The sequence below is a fragment of the Peromyscus eremicus genome, chromosome 1 (genome assembly GCF_949786415.1).
Source record: "Peromyscus eremicus chromosome 1, PerEre_H2_v1, whole genome shotgun sequence".
Classification (NCBI taxonomy): domain Eukaryota; kingdom Metazoa; phylum Chordata; class Mammalia; order Rodentia; family Cricetidae; genus Peromyscus; species Peromyscus eremicus.
In genome coordinates, this window is record NC_081416.1 from 65,149,198 (window position 1) to 65,170,452 (window position 21,255).

The 21,255-nt window shown below is 42.8% G+C and overlaps 1 protein-coding gene across 1 annotated transcript in view; it reads right to left on the minus strand.

The window, feature by feature from the left end:
* Nucleotides 1-2,439: 2,439 nt before the first annotated feature.
* The window catches only part of Glrx3 (glutaredoxin 3), a 31,371-nt gene continuing 12,555 nt past the window's right edge, over nucleotides 2,440-21,255 (minus strand). The window contains exons 3-11 of the mRNA XM_059265065.1: nucleotides 17,243-17,317; nucleotides 16,402-16,603; nucleotides 11,006-11,178; nucleotides 10,753-10,814; nucleotides 9,743-9,800; nucleotides 7,983-8,035; nucleotides 6,806-6,845; nucleotides 6,623-6,715; nucleotides 2,440-2,695 (exon numbers count right to left, since the gene is read on the minus strand). Of these exons, the coding sequence (XP_059121048.1) occupies nucleotides 2,645-2,695; nucleotides 6,623-6,715; nucleotides 6,806-6,845; nucleotides 7,983-8,035; nucleotides 9,743-9,800; nucleotides 10,753-10,814; nucleotides 11,006-11,178; nucleotides 16,402-16,603; nucleotides 17,243-17,317 (807 nt within the window). The 3' untranslated portion in view covers nucleotides 2,440-2,644. The remainder of the gene's footprint in view (nucleotides 2,696-6,622; nucleotides 6,716-6,805; nucleotides 6,846-7,982; nucleotides 8,036-9,742; nucleotides 9,801-10,752; nucleotides 10,815-11,005; nucleotides 11,179-16,401; nucleotides 16,604-17,242; nucleotides 17,318-21,255) is intronic.

Here is a 21,255-nt window from a genome sequence, read left to right on the forward strand (position 1 = left end):
TGTAGATTTAAAAAAAAAAAAAAACCCTAAAAGCCATGTACAAATAATTTCAGTTTGGGAACCTAAGAAAACCTTCCTGCAGATGTCCCCATGGTCTCCAGCTTTAGCCCTTCATCCCCAGTTGATGGTGCTCTTCGGGAGGTTTAGGTGGCCTTGTGTGAGGAAGTATGTCACTGGGGACGGGCTCTGGGAGTTTAAGGGTTACATCATTTAAGTCCTCTATCTCTGCTTCATGCTTAAGGTTCAAGATGTGAATCCTCAGCTTCTGCTCCAGACACCATGCCTATGGCTTACATCATAAATCCCTGCCCAAATAAATCCTTTCTTCTATAAAATGCCTTGGTCACAAGTGTTTAACTCAGCCACAGTAGAGTGACTAATATAGTCAGACCTCCATGAGGTACACGGGAAGCCACACCTTGGTAAGAACATCTATCTGCATTTAAGTTTTACTTACACACTGATTTTCATTTAAGTGGAAATAAAGAGCCTTGTTCTCCAGAAAATCCCCTCATAGGCATCCTGTCCTAGAAAGCCAGGCCCAACCACCTTTAAAACGTGGGCTACTTCAGTGCCTCCGCCTTGCACATCACAGGGCCGAGGTTAGGAGCAGCAGCTCAAGAGCTCTGGAGAGGCTGGGTCTGTACTCCCTCCCTGGCTGTGTGCATTCCAATTACTGGACACACCCTTTCCTTCTTACAGACAGTGCTCACAGCCAGAGCAGCAGGCTAAGATCATGTAAGAACATCCCACAGGCAGCAAATGCCCAGATCCCACAGCTGTGAATTCAGAAATCCTAAGTAAGGCTTGTGCCAGCAAAGCATGATGGGACAAGGGTTTCTCACATATGTAAAGTCAGGGTGGAAAAATATACATTTAAAATTCAACTCAAGAATAGATAAAGAAAATGTGGCACATATGCACAATGGAGTACTCCTCAGCAGAAAAAAACAATGACATCATGAGGTTTGCAGGCAAATGGATGGAACTAGAAAATATCATCCTGAGTGAGGTAACCCAGACTCAGAAAGACAAACATGGTATGTACTCACTCATAAGTGGATACTAGATGTGAAGCGAGGGATAACTAGACTGCAACCCACAGCTCCAGGGAGACAGGCTGGTAGGGAGGACCCTGGGAGGAACACAGGGATCGCCCAGCGATGAAGGGGTGGATGGGATCTACATGAGCAAGCTGGGGGAGGGGGAGGTAATGGAGGGCAAGGGATGGGGGAATGAGAGCTTAGAGGAGCAGGAGGTGCAAGCTGGATCAGGAGCAAAGTGGGAGAGCAGGGAAGGAGATACCATGATGGGTGAAGGCACCATGGGAATAGGGAAAAGCAGAGTGCTAGGGAGGTCCCCAGGAATCCACTGGCAGTAGTCGAGAAGGTGCCTGAGCTGACCTACTCTGGTGATCGGATGGCTGAATACCCTAGCTGACATCACAGAACCCTCATCCAGTGACTGATGGAAGCAGATGCAGAGATCCACAGCCGGGTCCCAGGCGGAGCTCCAGAGGTCCAATTGATGAGAGAGAGGAGGGATTCTATGAGCAAGAGATATCAAGACCATGATTGGAAGGAGTGCAGAGACAACTAGCCAAACTAGTGGAAACACTTGAACTGTGAACCAACAGCTGAGGAGCTCCTGTGGTACTGGACTAGGCCCTCTGGATAAGTGAGATAGTTGTTTGGCTTGAATTGTTTAGGGGACCCCCAGGCAGTGGGATCGGGACCCGTCCCTGGTGCATGAGCCGGCCTTTTGGAGCCTGGTGCCTATGGTGGGACACTCTGCAGGGACAGGGGCTTGGACCTGCCTCAACTGAATGTACCAGGCTCTGCTGACTCCCCATGGGAGACCTTGCCTTGGAGGGGGTGAGAGTGGGGAGTGGGTTGGGGGGAAGGGCTGGAGGTGGGAGGAGGGAGGATGGGGGAATCTGTGGTTGATATGTAAATGAATGGAAAACTTAATTTTAAAAAAAAGGAAAAAAATTTCATGGCTCTTGGAATATTCTCTACTTATCGGAAGGCATAATTAGTATATTCACTGCAATGATCAAAATAATTTGTAGTCCTGTAAGACTGAAGGGTGCTTCCTTACTCTTGGTCACTACTGTTCCCTCTAATGGATGTTGGGACAAAAGTGTTCTGGCTTTCTGAAGGTGGTCTGGATAAACATCATCGCTGTCAGCAGAATAAGCCTTTTGGTTGCATTTTCCAAGGCTGTGAAGAGCTCTCTGGCCAGTGAGGGGAGCCATTGGGCTGGCACAGGAGTTTGCTAAGCTCTACTGCACACTGCTTTCTTTGTGAGAGGCCCTTATTTCCTGACGGCCTTTCCTAATTGCTACAAGAGGCCCATGTGTTAAGAGAGAGCTTTAAAGGAATTAGTGACAGTGACTGTACGTTACAAAGACACTCCACACATAAATTCTACACATAATCATTTTTAGCTGAATCTGAAGAGTTTATTGCCTTCTATGTTTCATGGAAAATGTAACATGTTTCTTCAGCACAGCTCTGAAAGGCAGAGCATAGCTGGGTGAGACCAATTCCTACTCCTAGTCCACTTCTCAGGACCAAACCATCAACTGTTCCACTGTAATTAAATATTTCTTGTAGTCCTTCGACACCATGCTTAACATTTATTAATTTTCTCCTTTCAATATAGGCAGCAATTCACCGTTGTCTTTCAGTTCCTAAAAATTAAAAAAAAAAAAGCAGGTATGCGTGAGTGTACAATCATGAAAAAAAAAAAAATGTATCTAAGCAATAAGCTTTTACCCGTATCTGACACCAAAAGGGTATCTACTGAGCTAAACTTGCAAGTTTTCAACATGTCAACATTCTTACACCATAAATCAAAGTACAAGGCACAGCAATAGAGCACTGGCCTAACATGCCAAGGCCCTGGGTTCAAGTCTCCCTCTTCTCTCTCCTCTCCTCTTTCTCTGCACAAGTAAAAATGAACATAAACTATACGTTAGAATTTATTTTAAAGCAAATACAGCCACCTTTGTATTCATGGAGACTGACTGTGGATTCACTACAGACCAAGAACAGTCTTTACAGAAGATGGTGTGTAGAAGACACAGTCCACATCACTCGAATGCTGAACTTGGTCTCCAAGTTATAATGTGAATGTTATTATGCTGTGTTGCTTGGGAAATAATGACAAGGAAAACACTGGTACATTGTTGGGAGCATGAAGGTCCGTGTACCCACAGATCTCCAGGGAAACTAGGAATGTTAAGCGTGCAGGAATGCTTTTTTTGTTTTTTGTTTTTTTTCAATGTAAAAGATGGAAAACCTGTTCTTCTATTCAGAAAGCTGGGAAGTGGAGGTGATTAATAGCTTGGTGATCAGCGTTATCTGTTGTGCCAGGCCATATCAATCTTCTACAACTAGGACCAGAGGTGGCTAGTAATCTAAATGACCATTATATTACTTGTATAGCCATAGGCTCCCCAAGCTCCCACAACCAGAACCTGAGATACCTAATAATCTAAATGGACCCTTACATTATCCGTATAGCCAGGGGCTCCCCCTAGCTCCCATAACCAGGACCAGAGGTGGCTAATAGCCCAAATAACCTCTTTGCTATCTGTATGACTGAACCAGGCTAGATCCTTCCTTAGGCCCTTAAGCTAGCACAGGTAGCCTGTCTCTAGAACCCATCTTCTTGGAAGAAATGACATGTGCTTGAGTTTCGATGCAATTATCTTCACTGTGCACCAGGGACTGTATTACACCAGGAACTTTTTTCTAAATTATACTGGGTTTAAATACATTGGCAATAAACCGCCCAGCATCAGACTCCCTGAAGTTTGATCCAGGTTGACAAGTCAATCTGAACCAAGTTTTCATTCTCCCTCTTCTTGGTTTGCTTCTCTGCCCGACATGACACCTGCAAGAACTCCCTCAGTACATGTTCACAACAGACTAGAAAATGTTGAGACAGTGTCTCATTATGTAGCTCTGGCTGTCCAGAACTCACTATGTAGACCAGGCTGACCTTGAACTCAAAGAGATCTGCCTGTCTCTGCCTGTCAAGTGCTAGGATTAAAAGCATGTACAAGTCCAGCTTCGAGAGAGAGAGAGAGAGAGAGAGAGAGAGAGAGAGAGAGAGAGAGAGAGAGAGAGAGAGAGAGAGAGAAGAAGAAGAAGAAGAAGAAGAAGAAGAAGAAGAAGAAGAAGAAGAAGAAGAAGAAGAAAGAGAGAGAGAGAGTGAGTGTGAGTGTGTGTTATCTTCAGTGGTTGAATCTGCACATCTAGAATCCAGATAGGAGGGTTGGCAAAACAATCTCAGGTTACAAAGTTAACCACTGAGCCTAGCCAGCCATAGTTCAGGCACACAACAGATCAGGCAGCCTTCTCTCTCTTCCTTGTGTACAAGCTAACAGTCTGCTGCACCATAGTCCATTTTTCTAATCTCCAAGTTTATAACTAAGCAATGGTGAGAAGCAGATGAACTCCACATAACAATAAGAATCTTTCCCTCTGATTCTGATACACTGAAGAGCTTCTCTCTCCTCTGAGAGCAGACAGCTCAGACATCTTCGCTAGACATTTTAAATCACTCAAACAAAGGCTCCAAGTCCAAGCACTCCTCACTTCCCCTAGTATCTGTCAATAGCAGCCTTTTCCAGGACACCTGACTGAACAAGTCAGAGTTACTGACCCAGTCAACAAAAACAAAAAGTACCAAAGCTCTAACAGAGGCTAATCAGAATTAACATATGGAATGTACACTAATGAACAGATGAAAAACTGCACTCTAGGAAATACAAAGCGACAGCTCCAAAAACCTTCAAGAAAAAATGGGAGAAAGTAGCATCAACTTGCAAATGCACATGTTCTGAGCAAAGATCATAGAGTATTTTAAAACTACTAGAGTAGTTTAAAACTACTTCCTGGTCTCCCAAGACCTCATGGCTAAGGCATGGGCTGTGAGACATTCAGACAACAGGCTCAAAAGCATCTAGAATCGAAAGACAGTTTGTATCTTACTAAGATACCTACCTACTTTTGATGTGTATGCACCTAGATATTAAAGTAACAAACGCACACTTACCTTGTTGCTTCAAGGCTACTCAAAAGCTACAGTTCTTTTTTTTTCCCCTACCTTATTTTCAAAGGGCCATCAAATTCTACACTGGGCAGGAAACAAAGCAGCCCTGAACCAGCAAGACAGAGCAGCCCTGCAGCTGCCTAGGGCCCTGATTTCATAGACATGTTAGCTGGTCCAGATATTGAGTTTCTTCACATTGTGAAAGCCTGTTTTTCTGGTTTTTTGGTTTTAGTTTTTCGAGACAGGGTTTCTCTGTGTAGCTCTGGCTGTCCTGGAACTAGCTCTGTAGACCAGGCCTGCCTCTGCCTCCTGAGTGCTGGGATTAAAGGCATGTGCCAACACCGCCCGGCAAAAGCCTGTTTTTAAGGCTTTTATTTTATAATGTTTAACTATTTTAAAAAATTGTTTTCCACTTGAAACTCAGAGAAACTTTCCCCCAAACAATCAGAAGGCCTGAGGGAAGTCTCCAGCCCTTGAGGAGAAGCTGCCCCCACTGTCATGAGTCACACATGTCCCCTCAACACACTATCCAAGGCAGTGGGATGAGATGGGTCTACCAAAGCTGCAGCTTTCCTTTATATGTTTACATTAACCAACACAGCTAATAAGTAGTTACTAGTAGATGAGGCCACCTTCTAGCACAAAAAAAAAAAAAAAGGTAGCTCCATTTAAAAGACAAGAAAAAAGTTTTTTAACTGCCTAATAACCATTTATCAAGTTCCTAAAATAAACAGAGCATCAGGAAGGATTTGAAGGAATGTAAGGCCAGCTCTAGCAACTCACACCTGTAACTTCAGCACTAGGAAGACAGAGACAGACAAAAAGACTGCTACAAGGCCAGCCTGGTCTACAGAAGGAGCTCAAAGACAGCCTGGACTACAGAATGAGATCTTGTCTCAACAGAAAAATAAGAAGCATGTAACATTCAGTACCTACTTTAAACAGAATTACACTCTACCAGCTAACAGTCCTGTCACTTGGCAGAGGTGACCCGCAGCCATATGGCATGGGGGCCAAGAGACTCTTGCCTCAGTCTCCTACTCCTCATCCTCACTCCTGTACCTGAGGTAGGATAGGGAAAAGGAAAATGGCCCAGAGAAACAATTACAATAACAAAAAACGAAGGAGCTTAAGAGTTTTAGGACAGCTATGTTTCTGGCAGGGAAAGTATACAAATTTACAAGGAAGTTGGACTCTGAAGGATGGAGAAAAAAAGATTTAATTACGGATGATACAAGGAAATCTAAAGTTGGGGGAACCGAGTAAAGATGGCTAATAGACAAGAAAATAGGGAAGGCGGCTATGCTGCAGTTAGCACCGCAGGGTCCTGAGTTCATCTGGACCTTCAGCTGTAGAGTTTAGCTCTCCTTGGCAGCTGGCAGCATTCGAAGGATGTGAAGACAGGTCAGAGCAGGAGTAAGCATGAGACACTAAGTCACATACACAGAGGATGCTGAATGTGAGGATGCAGAAAAGATGAGCCAGACAACACTAAGGCTGGATGCTTAACAACTCTAATTTTCAGTTCTTGAGAATAGCAATGAAAAGCACTTACCTTAACAATATCCAATCCTCCAACAAGCTCCCCTCTCACATACAGCTGAGGGTAGGTTGGCCAGTTCGAGAATGTTTTTAATCCCTGCCGCACCTAAAGAAACGACAGGAATCCTGAAGTCATTCCACCAGACCCTGTGACTAAAGCTAAAACATGGGATGAAACAAAAAACCCAGAACTTACTTCTTCATCCTCCAGTATATCAAAAGTTTCATAATCAACCCTGAAAAAGGGAAAAAGCTTTTTAACAGGTGCTCACTTTAAACAAAAAACATAAAAACCTACCTAATGTTTTTAATATAGTCAAGAAAAGCATTCCCTGCTAACAAAACTTACTACAGAAAGCCTACTATAAAGCAAGGGGAATGACTTTATCATCGGGCTTGTCATCCTAAGACAAAATTACTAGTCTTTGATGGACAAAACTAGCTACAGCAGGAGCTAACAAAATTCTCTTATGTATTTATGGGGATAGTGGAAGGCCAAGGCATTTGTGTGGAGGTCAGAGGACAATCTGTAGGAGTCGGTTCTCTCCCTCTATTTGTGTCCCAGGGATCAAGTTTAGGTCATCAGTCTTGGGGGCAAGCACCTTTACCCTCTAAGCCACCTTGCTTGCCCCCAGCATTTCTTAAGAAGAGCCATTTTTTTAAAGGTTATATTCAGATTGTGCGCTTTACTGCCTTCCATCCTGATGCAGATCTGCAACTTCAGAGAATAGGTTATCTATTCAAAGTATGATCAGAACACACACTGCAATCTGAAGCAATCATGAAACAGTAAATAAACAAAATGTTTGAAAATCCAAAAGAACATGTGCTAAACATGTCCACATAAATGGGTTTGTTTTAACCACAAAAAAAATCAATTGGGGAATCCCCACCTGGCAGCCATCCCAGCAGCTCCACCACAGGAACAAAGACTTAACAGCTCACCCTACTCCAGGCAAATGAGGCCAGATGCCTCACACCCCCAGGACCTGAGTTATAGGCAGCTGTGAGATGCCTAGTATGGGTGCTGGGAACCCAACTCTCACCTTCTGCAGAGCAGTACACACACAATCACTAAGCCATCTCTCCAGCCCTGAAAACACAGGCTTCTAAATAACATTTAGAATATATGAACATCTCCCTGCATGTCTTTATGCATAGTGAGAACAAAGGCCAGAAAATTCCAATTTGGTCTAAGTTAAAGCATTTTAAAACAACAACAATAACAAAAACCACTATTAAAAATGGACAATATATGTCAATAAATAAATACCATGCAAGTAGATTTGACATTAAAACTCTAATGTATCAGTGGCAGAACTGAAAAGCTGCATTTTTTTTAAGTATACTATTTGAAAACAAGATTTACATACCCAGTACTATTCAGTATTTCCAGAATTTGTTTGCTGAATCCACATTTTGCTTCCTAAATTACATATATAAAAAAAAGTACATTGTACATTTTTTTTCACAGACTCAGTAAGTGTGGCTGCAGCGAATGCTCAAGTTGGCACCCCAGCCACTGTGTTTACCCAGCTCCCATGCTTCTTCCATTCACTCTGAAGTACTGGCCCAGGCTGACATCATCCCAAACAACTTACAGACTGACTCTGGCTTTAACCTTATAAGATGAGGGACACACAGCAGCTGAAAATCCTTGAGGTCAGAAGTTCCCCTCAGTCAAACCCAGATCATCTACAGACTCACCTGACTCTTTCCTTGCGTTATGCAAGGTGATAGGACATAGTCAAGCCAGTGGCAAGAACTAAACTAATTGTTTTCAGATCCCATGGACCTTTAGTCACACCTTTTATACTTCTCTTTGCAATGTGGCATCAGCTCATTTGAAGTGATTGAAAGCTTATGCTTTATTTCAGGCCACAGATTCCCCAAGCCCCAGCTATCTTGGGAAAGAAGCCTGACAATACAGAACATCTTAAAAGCTCCCAGGACACCATTTCCAAAAAATGCAAATTCTTCCTGGACAGCCACAAGAAATGTGGAGAACCAAAGTCAGCTTTCAAAATAATGAGCAAAAGAGTGCCAAAACAATGGAGCAAAAGAGTGCCACTTAATCACTAGTATAAGTTATTAACATCATGTTTATTTTTAATAAGTGCACTGTCCCAGTCACCAAGTTTATGTCCTAACACAGTGCTACCAACATGCTAAAATTGCATTGTCTTATTATTACTTCCATCATACTAGTTACATTAACTAGTTAGTTGTTTTAACTAATGGGCTTCACTGTGTTGGTACCACAGCAACCCTTACAGCAACCTGACGTTAAAACAGTCCTATGGCATCATTAGGTCTGTTCACAGAAAGGCAAAGGGAGGCAAAGGCCTCTTGTGGCATCACCTGCCCAGGGTGGCTCATCCAGAACCGGGACAGACCCTCACTCCACCACCTCACCCTTCTGAGCTTTAGTCTCCTTATCCTGAAAGGAAAGCAAACTGCATAGCTTTGCCTGCCTAAAGCTGAACAGCTGAAACTCAACTGTTAAAACTGTAAAATGCGAGAGAAGTGATAGGACAAGCTTTTCAAAATTACCAATCTAATCCCAATCCAGAAGAGAATAAGCTCTTCGCCAACTGATGAGTGCAAGGGGAACTATCAAACTAATGAGAATTCAGTATGTACTGTCATCAAGCACAAGAACCATCGTATTACAAATGAGAACTGTGGTAGTGTTACTCACTTCTCAAGCAGGTACCACAGAGCACAAGGGCCACTGTCAGGGTTTATTTCCTACTCTGAGGACCTAAGGACCTAAACCCAAGAAGCTCAGGACTACCAGGAATGTACAAGCACCCACAGTCCACACTTTCAAACCAAAGGGACTGGGACAGCAATTGAGAGAATCAGCTAAGTGCTCGCAGTGTTGACCACTTCAGCGGACCAAGTTTGGCAGCAGAAAGCAATGCACCCTGCTGAGACGCTGATGATAAAGTCAAGCGAAATGGAGATTACTTTGTTTGATCTCCATAAGCAGCAATTAAGGCCTGGATAACTTCCTGATACCACTACAGCTTCATTAGCTAAACTAGAAAAAAAAAGACTTAACTGTCCCCTTGCTGCAGATGTTAACATCAAAAGAAATTACAAATAAAACCATTTTTGAGTTCCTTACCTGTTTGTTTCCTTTCATAAAGAGCATCACAGAAGCTTTATTGGTCAGCACTTTGAGCCTGAAGAGAGAAAATTGATATCAAATGGCTCAGCTCAATTATTACCCACCACTTCTGCTCTGCTTCCTGAGTAGCAGGCATATCTGAGGGAGAGCAGGATGACAGCTCACAGCTTTGAGTGGTATTCCAAAAGTAAACGCACTGACACTCTCCTTTATTTCCTTCTCTCCCTGAGCCACTGTAAAACATAATGTGGCTTTTTAAGGCAATGAATGTTCCTTCAAGTTGCAATTTAAGCCCATCAACTTGTAGTACTAAAAAAATAATAATAACCAATTCTGTAAGGAATTATTCGATGGGGGGGGGGGGGGCGCTACATATTGAGCCATCTAGAAGTTCCCAAGATGGATCAGTGAACATTTTCCCATCACGATGCTGCATAATGCTCCTCAGCCCAGAGCAGGGCTGCCAGCCGCAAAGGTAAGAAGGCCACTCTTAGCCCTCCAACCATCGCTAACTGCTGAAAATAACAGTTTTCATTTGAATTTAATACTTCCTGTTTTATATGCCACCTGTCAAAAAGCACACTCTAACTTGCTGTCAGGAATGTTAATCACCCAAATTTGAAACAAAGTTTAGTCGCAAATCTTTAGGGAAAATCAGTATAGGGACAATGGGTCACATCATTTTCTCTTCACTCTCTTCACATTATAGAAGTACCATGGGTCCAAACTTCCTTGTAGAATAAAACTGATGCCAGTCAAGTGACCAGATCACACAGGCCATGACACTATGTTCTCCATAGTCGCTAAACTGTGCTAAAACATCTCCAGTCCAAAACAGAGAGCACCCAAGTTTCCAAGACAAGATGCTGAGGAACAACCACCAAGTTATGACCCCAACAGGCAAACACCAAATGCTTGGTGTCTACTCAGAAAGGTCAATGCGGTAACAGGATTTATAGGCTGTGAAGACACTCAGGGCACACTGCTGTCAGCTTTCTAGTACTTACCTCTCCTCTAACTTGGGAGTTTTGGGACAAATTGTATCTAGCTCTTCTGATGCTTCCAGCTCCTGAAAGAAGGACATTATTACAACATATACCACCTTGACCACCTCCAATGTGAAATACTGACAAATGTCTATCAGAAATACTGTGTTCTCCTTAGTAAATCCTTAGGTGCAATAAGAAAACATGCTTTCAATTTATTACAACACTTTAGAAAAGTGTGCTCGAAACAAAATGTCTTTATAAAGACTCTAACCTTAATTATGTCAAGTCCCCCTATGAGCTCTCCAGAAACATAGAGCTGAGGATAGGTGGGCCAATTAGAGTATGTTTTGAGCCCCTGTCGAACTTCTTCATCTGAGAAGATATCAAAACTGCTGAACTGAATATTGTGTTTGTGAAGGATTTCCACCATCTGCTTGCTGAAACCTGCAACAGAACAAGGAAATAAGAGAATTCAGCATCCCTTACATACCACACTGTATCCAGGGGACAGAAATGCCCACCTTGCCTGCACAGTGATTAAATCAGCATAACTGGATAGTTTAAGAGGAAAATAAATGCTAAAACCCCTCATATGACTTAAAGCTTCACAAAACGAGAATTTAACATATATGTTAACATAACTGCAGTGAAAAGTGGGCTGTGTATTTATCAAAGCTGCTCTTGAACTGGAGACACTGCACTGGCCGAAGAGCAGAACCCCGAAAGCCTGGCAAGGCTCCACCCTGACATGGGACAAAGCCCTCCATGGCCGCCTCCCTCCCTCTCCATCAGAGGACTGACCAGAATACCTAGGACAGCTATTTTAACCACAGTGAGACCCAGGTGTAGTCCTTCCTACCACTCTAGTGAGCCCATCCACACACTTTTGCAGGTGCTCTCCTCTTCACCTCTGAGCAGGATGGATGGGAATCAGAAGTGCTCTCTTTGGGTCTGAAGTGGGCACAGTACAGTAAATGTTGAAGCCATCTTTGCTGGTACATATGAACTGTCTATAGACTGACACCATTCCTTCTCAGCTTATGTTACAACCTGACAGATGTGTTCCTAAGATTATTCACATTCCCCACAGTGTGTAGTATGATTTTTTTTTCTACACTATAGTGACAAATTTATGTCCCAGGAGTTTATTAGACTTTGGTGAAATGTTCACAATGAAGAAGGATGTGAACATGACTCTTATCAACCTGAAGAAAGGCTGTAAGCATCAGTGTTAAGAACCTATCAGTCCAGACTGAAAAAAAAGGATTACTTTTCTTTCCAGATGCTAATTCTTATCAATTACATCTCCAAGTCTGAAGCACCTTCTTCTTCCTCACTTCACCTTTCTCTGAAACATATTGTTTAATTCACTGGAACACAACCTATTCTTCCAATTAAAAATTCCTCTAGGATTTCCTCACATCAGCAATTATTTTCAAATAAAATCAAATCATAAAATCCAACATAATATTAACTGCAATGGTTTTACCTGACGTCACCCAAAGTGCATTTACTATTAAAAGCACAGATCTAGAGCTGAGCTCCAGCCGCTTCCCGGCTCTGCAGTCGGCTGAGATGAAGCACCAGGATGAGTGTGCAGCACATAAGCTGCTTTTCCTACAACTCAAGTGTGGTGTTCATGCACAGCCTGAAGTCAAACACTGTTTCTGAATGTTTGCACTCATCTGGGAGTTCATTAGTAAACAGCTAACGGCTGACTGCTGATGGTTATTCTGCTCTCAATATATTAGCTCGTTTCTACTGTAACTGGCTGAGAAAAGGCTTTATTTTGGCTTTAGGCAATTACATGCAGACTAGAAAGATTGATTGGTAGGGTTTCATTTTTAAGGGTTAAAGTGGCAGATTGGAAATGTTATGCTTAAGGATAAAGCAGTAATAGGGCTTTATTCCAATAACAAAATATTTATACACTCTTGAAGAAAAAATGCATGCATGCAATAGAAGCACTTAAAAGTTAAAAAAAAAAAACTCATTTACCACAAAATCACCATTTCTATCTGCAGTCATTTCCACTCATGACATGAGTAATAAGCCTAACTGCCACATTTAATAACTACCTAAAATAGACCCTTAAGAGGATTTCTGCACTTGTGCCTTGCATCTGACTCTCACTGTTGAAGCTCCTATAGCCAAACACCTACCAGCTTGAGCTGCAATAGCTACAAGATTCCCCCAATAACCTCATTACCACACTGAAGGACCTCAGTGCTTCAGGAAACTTCCTCAAAGGTAAGCAAGCTCTCTTCCTATCCTCATGAGAAACCAGAAGAGAAGAAATGCAGGTCTGTGCCCTGAGACTTTCTCAATCCCGGCTTTTAAGTCACCATAAATTCTACAGATGGAGCCTAAAAGTACAGCAGAAGGTGGAGCTGGGGCCTATACTAGTTCTAGGACAAACAGGCTCTCCCTCTCTCCTGGATATACACTGTAAATGTTATTCAAGTTTTCTGGGTAACACAAAGCAAGGTCAGGGCTACCATTCCAATGCAAGTGTAGCTCTCCTCCACTACAGATGCTGACCAGGAACAAAGCAGTGCTGACGGCAGAGCACTTTAAAGAGCACTCTGCTACATGAGAGAAGCCTCCCGAGCTCACAGAGACGAACTGTTTTAAGGAAGGCCTAGTCTACTCTCTTCACTGACTGTAAATATGGAACACAAACAGTTCTACACCAAGCAGGCTCAGAAAGCAAGACCAGAAGGGAAGCCGCACATGAAGAAGACAACACATAACAAGAAAGCAAAAGATCAGGAAAGAGAAACCTACTAGAACTGTTTGAAAAGTTACGAAGATGGCATCCAAACAGAAAAAAACTGCAGTTTAAAACCTTATGCATCTAACAATCTCTTTACCTTTTTTCTTTCATTATCTAAATATCTATAAAATCTTGTTTTCAGATTGCTCTAAAATGTTTAAATCTTTTTATTCTATTTGTAGTCTAAATGTCACAACATAAAAACTCAAGAAATAGGTCATAAATTCGGTTTAGTGAAATAAAAGACTAATTCTAGATAAGTCAAATTCAGAAAGACAAGTAACACATTTTCCCTCGTGTGCAGAAACTAGATTTAAAATTTTGTGTCCATTTGTGTATGTGTACACACACCTGTGACTGACTCTCTCTCTCCCTCTGTCTCTCTGTCTCTCTCTCTGTCTCTCTGTCTCTGTCTCTCTCTCTGTGTGTGTGTGTGTGTGTGTGTGTGTGTGTGTGTGTGTGTGTGTGTGTCACAGTACTGGAAAGGGAAGTGGGGAGGGAAGGAGGAACTCTAAGTGGGTGGGAAAGAGAGGGATGAAGTACAAGCAACATGAAAACCTGCAAGGAACTACCAAAGGAAGGAGGAGAACCAGCTGGAACCGGAAGGGACTTGAGATAGTGTGGGGGAGGGGAAAAGATGATATCACAGTCTAATGTATGCTAACCTAAAAGTTAATTTTTTAAAATGACTATTTCTATGTTTGCCACTAATGTGTTTGAAAAATGAGACAGCTGCTGCACTGAAAGGCCTCGCAAGACTAACCCCACCCAGCACCTGCAGAGCAGCTGAAAGCCAAGGGGTACCTGACTTGTACCCAGTTCTTGATCAGGGCCAACTTCAGTGCAGGGCTGCAGCACAGCAAGTGACACAGAGCCCCTTCTCTGCTGCCTGGCGACACTCCCAGTCAATTCTGCCTCCTGCCAATCTCACTAGGTTACTAGAAAAGATTAAGAGAGTGCTACTGTTGGATTTCAAAAAAGAACAGGGTACAGGATTGACTCTAGCTTTGTATGGATAGCCTGCCATACAGGCTTGTACACGTTTTACAGGCCTTTTTACTGTCCTTCCAACTAGAATGAAGGTAAGTCCTTAACTAGACTACATTAAGCACCAGAGAGGGCAACAGTTGCAACCTCCATTCAAAATAAAGTAACAAGAGAGCACTATGAAGACGGCCTGTTTCTTATCATTGCTTAACTGGGAAATCTTTCAGGCAGAACTAAGAGAGAAAGGGATCACTTCTTCATCTTTTTAATACAACTTAGCATGATGCTTTACTGTTAGAAGTAGACTGCCTCCTGACCACAGAGGAAGAGTTTAACCTGAACACTCTTAGAATGGCAGCATGGCTCTTTCCGGTCACACTGGACACTCAGTAATCCTATCAACAGCATACCCAATTTTACTGCTACCTATCTTAATAAATCCCCTCCAGTGCAGTTGAAACAAATATCCTTAGAGTCTCAACAGAATCATCAAAAGGCATTAAAAACTCAATTATGCAGCATAATGTTGTAGTAGGCACAGTAAAAAGAAAACAACATAAGCTCAATACCAGAGGGGTCAAATAATTACCAAACTTATTTAAGGGTAAAATTACAAGCACCCTCACGCACAGAAAGTACGTGACTATAAGCCAAGACTCAGTGATCTTTAATCTACTAGCAGCTATCAACCAGAAGTGACAGCAGCAGGTGAAAAATGCCATCAGGCAAGCTCAAGAGAGAAAGAAAACAAGAAGACACAGGGCGGACCCAGGCCCTAATGAAAGCCCTCAAGCTTTTAAATTACTAAATCTCAACCAAAAGATGAGGAGACCAGAAGACAACTGTTCACAGCGAACTGCACAGCCAGAGATGCCCAGGAGTGAGGGTGCTCGGTGCACAGCCATCAGGACTGCAGGTGTGTCCCAGCATGGATATAACAAGCCAAGCGTCCAGTCAACAACTGTGACTCCTGCTCCCGGAGGAAGGAGACAGGACTACAACTGGGACTTGACAGCCTAGCAGGTTCCACACACGGTGCCTCAAAGAACAGTGGAAACAAACACCCAATGCCCTCCTCTGGCATGCACATACATTCATACAGACAGACCAACAGACAAGTAATTAATTATCTTAAAAGAGCTGGAGGGATGACCCAGGGGTTAAGAGTGCTTCTTGTTCTTACAGAGAGTTTCATTCTCAGCACCCATGTTGGGGAGCTTACAACCACCTCTACTTGCAGCTCTAAACAATCCAACTTCTTCTGGCCTCTTAGCCTACATGCTATGCACAGACAGACAGACAGACACACACACACACACACACTTCATACCTGCGCTCTCTCACACGAATCTTAAAAAAAAAAAACCTTATACAGGTCAAAGACCCATTAACAAGCCGGGAAGTGGTGACACACACCTTTAATCCCAGCACTTAGGAGGCAGAGCCAGGCGGATCTCTGTGAGTTCGAGGCCAGCATGGACTACAGAGCGAGATCCAGGACAGGCACCAAAACTATAGAGAGAAACCCTGTCTCAAAAAACCAAAAAAAAAGAAAAAACCATTAACAGAGACAGCAATATAACAGACAGCTGGAACCTAATGCCTCCCAGCTCTGCCACCAGGTGAACAAGTTACCTTCACAGTTGAGAACTCAGATATGAAACACAGAAAGCATGAACCTGGTGATTTCCAAAAAAGATGCCACACACACACACACACACACACACACACACACACACACACACACCCCGGACTCCCATGTCCTCCAAGTCTATAGTACACGCTGACAGCTACCACTGCCTTGCATGATGACACCGGGGAATGTGACCCGCCTAACTCCACACACATCCACAGCATCCACTCAGGCAGGAACTCTGTTCTCGTCATTAGGATCGGCTTCTTACCACAGCGTGGTTCTTGAGGTGTTCCCTTCATGAACAGCATGCAGGGGGCAGCGTGAGTCAACTTTTTCAGGCGAAGGTTGAGATCTTCTTTAAGATTCTCATTAGCACTAGGAGGAAAGGATCCACTAGACACGTGGCGCTGGACTTTTTTGGTCAACTCTGGGGCATGTGCACCATCTAACCGGTCGACTTTCTGAGAATTCTGAAGTTTGAAATGTCATTTAGAATAAAGTGGCATTCCTTCACCATTATCTATATTTTAGACTCCAAGATTATAGGAAATACATAGCTCTAGCCAACTTTTAAAGGCATCCCTGTTGTTATTGAAATGAAAGAGTCTGGTTAGCAATTGCTTGTACTACTTCTCACTTAGAAACACTCATTTTGGAGCATGTTTGGTAAGCACTGACATCTCAAAGCAAGACCAGCTTGAATGGACCTACTGAACACAAATGAAGTTTTGGAGAGCTGTGTAATACCCATGGGTGCCCTGAAGCAAAGATTTACAATCACTTCCCAAGGAGTCATTAATCAACTAGAACCAGCCAGATGCCTCTTCACATCCAGGCATGTGGCCTCAATAACCCACTTCAAACCTGGGTTAGGGAGTACTAAGTCTGCAGGAGAAGTCGGGATTCTGGTCAGGAGGCTCCAGGTCTGTGAACTGCCTACTGCTCATGGCAAGCAACAAGCATGGTCCTCATCAGTGCAAAAGGAGAGTACCAGAAAAAGGTACAAGGCCAGGAACAACCAAAGAGATGAGAAAAGGATAAAAGACTCAGAACATACAGTCCCAGGAGCCACTTGGATGGACCATCTATGGTGCCTCTTTCATCCTTACCTTGAAGAACAGGAAGGTGGGAACAGAACTAATTTCATATTTTTCAGATACTTCAGGAACAGCTTCGGCTTCCAGCTTTAAAATAAAAGAATCCAAGCTTCATTATTACTGGTCCTTTCTCTACTTTGCTATGTAAATCAGTTTCACATGCACTGTCCCTTCAAGTTCATGGTATTTTAAGACTATAGGACAAAAGTTTATGACACATTTACATTTAAATGAGACTCACTGGGCTGGCATGTCATCCACGGAGTCTGCAGTGTCAAAACAGGTTCAGAGGTTTTTATTTTGTTGCACATTTCAAAAGATGCCTGGAGGCTGTGAATAAAATTTTTGGTGCACTAGTGACCTAGTAAATTTTCAATCATATGCAGCTACTACTATATTGAAATCCATAAATCACTGACCCCAGTTATGTCATGATTACAGTGCTTATTTTCTGCCCACAGCAATTCTTGCTGTTTGCTCTATTGACTAATTTCAAGAGGCAGTACATCATGACTGACAGTTGCAGCTTTCTGCAAATTATGAAGCAAAAAGGAGTATTTCTTCAATAAACTATTGATGTCTGATAAATTTTACTTTTAACCCCTGCATGGCTGCTGGACACTAAGCAAACAGCCTGCTTGGTTACTTGCTCTCCAGTCTATTCAAACATGTAAACTCATTTTGACTAAGATGACTGTATTTGGTCTGATCATTTCCTTGGGGCACCTCATCAAACAATGTATGATGTGGTATCTGGCACATGGGCTTCAAAAAGATTTAGAAACCCAGTTTCTAAATAATTAGACCACAATTACTATAAGCTATTTACGTAGGTCTTTATAAATATGCTTTGAGGAAAAACCAAGATATATTATATTTTTCTCTCATAGGACTGTCAATTTAATATAAACTTTTTGAAACCAATAAAAACCTGTATTCACATTATACCTATAGGAAATAAAATTTATTGATAAATTATATTGTTAAATGTGTTTAAAATATATATTCTGAATTTCTCCAAGAGTGAAAGATTTCCACTGGGCTTAAAATGTGATTTTCACCTCTGTTGTCCCCAGTCAGGCTACCTGTGCTGAAATGATGCCTGGCCTGTAGACGCACTGTTCAGCCTGCACGGTCTCCTGCTGGCTGCCTGCCTGCCTCACATTTTCACAGGCTTTATACAGATACTGTCAGCGCCTTCTGCAACAATGTTTTTAATTGTTTCCATTTTTCAAATGTACTTAATGATAAGGTTTTATACCTTCAATTAGCACCAGTTGTCCTCTCATGTGATAAAAGAGCAAAAAGAGAAAGCAGCCTGACATAAAGGTTTAGAACAGACTGCAGTTAGAAACATGTGTGCTATTCCATACTCAGACCAATGGTGCCGGTAAAAGCTGAGCTTTCAAAAGCATGCCCACAATGTCACCCAGCAACTCACTCTTTTCTTTAACTCTCTGACGAGCTGAGTGTCACTCAGAAAGAGACCTTACCTCCAGTGCACCTGAGCAACATTAAAAGGACACATGTTCTTGGACCAGAACAGACAGCACCCTAACTGTTAACGCATGACTACAGGTGTTAACTAGATCTCTGCTGCCATTCCTGCCTGAGGATCACTACAAGTGCCTCCCTCAAACCAGCTTCTAGAAGACTAGCTCTTCCTCACAGAGGCCATGGGAAGAGACAAACCACAGAAGAGGGACAGGATTTCCACTAAAGCCACAACAGTTCTCCAAAACATTAGCACCATTTGACGGTCTAACACCTCTGTAGAGCTGGGGTAGAGGCTCCCTGGATTTGTCTAGCATGCCTGTAGCCCTGGGTACAATCCCCAGCACCATAGAAAGAAATCTTTGCAGCACTCAAAATCCTTTGAAAATATGGTTCTAATACCGTGTAATGGTCTTAGTAATGAAAATAGAAAATGTTTTTAAATGCCTGCATGTATAAGAGCTCAAAGCTACCTTTCATGAACAGCCAGCTCCATACCATGAGCCCTTCTACAGACTAGATGAATAGGCCTGATAACCAGTAGACCATCATTAGCGGGCATGCCTATAAAGGTGTTTCATCTGAGAGACAGGCTGAATAAGGAAAACTCACTTGTCCTCAAAATGTGAGAGCATCACCCAAAGGAGTAAGGCTTCAACGGGCAAAAACAACAAAGAAGTGGTGAGTTCACTCTCTTGTTGGGCGGCTGGAACACCCATCTCCTCCCCTGGAATAAGAGACCCACGTTATTGAGCCTTTGTGCTCCCACCACTGGAGCTCAAGCTTTACACTATCAGTTCATTGGTTCTCAGGCCTCTGGCACAGACTGCACAGCACCAACCCTGCTTCTCCAGCCTGAAAAGGCTTCTAAAGTTCTGTGGTGAGGTGAGCCAATTCCTATAACAAATCTCCTTACTTATATGCATCTCCATGTCCCACTGGCTCGTTCTCTAGACAACTCTGGCTAATGTAAAAGGTAACTTGGATGACTTATGTTCAAATATAGAGAAATGGTACAGCTCAGAAATGAAGTTGAACTATAAAATCTGTGCTGTCATTATGCCACATGTAGCTTCCTACTACTACAGTCACAAGAAAGACTGCACTTTAGGGATTGGATTTACCCAGACTGCATCTTCACAAAGATGCCTATGGTGGGAACCACTTGCTCCCTACCCCCAAGGTCTGCAGAGCCTTCCCATGGTGTTCCCAGGAGAAGGGGTAAGAAGTGAGTAGATAGAGGGTCCTCATTCTTTTGGGGGAATATGAAATCGGGGTTCCCTATGAAGCCTTGGCTGGCCTAGAACCTGCTATGTAGAACAAGATGGCCTCAAACTCAGAGGTCCACCTGCCTCTGCTTGAATGCTGGGATTAAAGATGTGTGTCACCATGTCCAACGGGGTCTTCACTCTTCTACTTCAGTTTACCAGGTCAGTGCCACAGAAATGGCTCACAGCTGAGTTACTCTAAGCTAGATAATGCCTGGTGTTTTGTGCACTAATTCATTTACTCCTGGCAATAACCAGCACTGTTATCTCAATCATTTCATACAAAGCAATTGTACAGGCATCTGAAAACTAAGCAGCATGAACTCTGTCTTTAAGACACTTGCCTATGTCAGAGCAGGAATCAATCAGATATTAAGGAACCTATTTTCCCTTTAAGATTTATGCATTTTTGTCATATATGTATGAGTGTTTGCTTGAATATATATATGAGCAACATGTGCATGCCTGGTGCCCACAGAGGTTAGAGAGGCAGTCATATGCCCTGGCACTGGAGTTACAGGCAGTTAAAAGCCACCATGTGGGTGCTGGGAACTGAAACCAGGTCCCTGGCAAGAGTATACAGTGCTCTTAACTGCTGAGCCACCTCTCCAGCCCTGAAGACTCTGACAATAGGCCTCAATGTAACTTAGTAGTAGAGCACTTGCCTACCATAAATGTGAGGTCCTGAGTACAGTCCCCAACACTACAAGGGAAGGTGAGGGGCTACAAAACACAACAATTTACCTTTGTAACTCCTCCATACCTTTGACTCTCAAACACAGCAGTCACTATACCAGTGGTTCTAAACCTTCTTAATGCTGTGACCCTTTAATATAGTTCCTCATGTTGTGGTGATCCCCCAATCCTAAAATTATTTTCGTTTCTACTACATAACTCTAATTTTGCTACTGTTATGAACCATAATGTAAGTATCTGTTTTCTGATGGTCTTAGGTGATCCCTGGAAAAGGGTTGTTCAACCCCCAGGTTGAGAACTACTGCACTCTACAATGAAACAATACTGACTAGAGCACCATCATAAAACTCTTCCCTAAACAGCTGACTCTAATCTCTAAAGGAGTTTATACTGAAGCGGCATGGTTAGTAATGGTCAGTGTTAACTAACTCTCATCTTGACAAAAGTTCCACATACCTCAAAGACTGGTCTCTGGGAATGACTGTGGGGAGACTATCCAATTTAACTTGATGGCACTTAGGTGGGAAGGCCCATTCAATGTGGGTGGCACCACTCCATAAGCAGGAG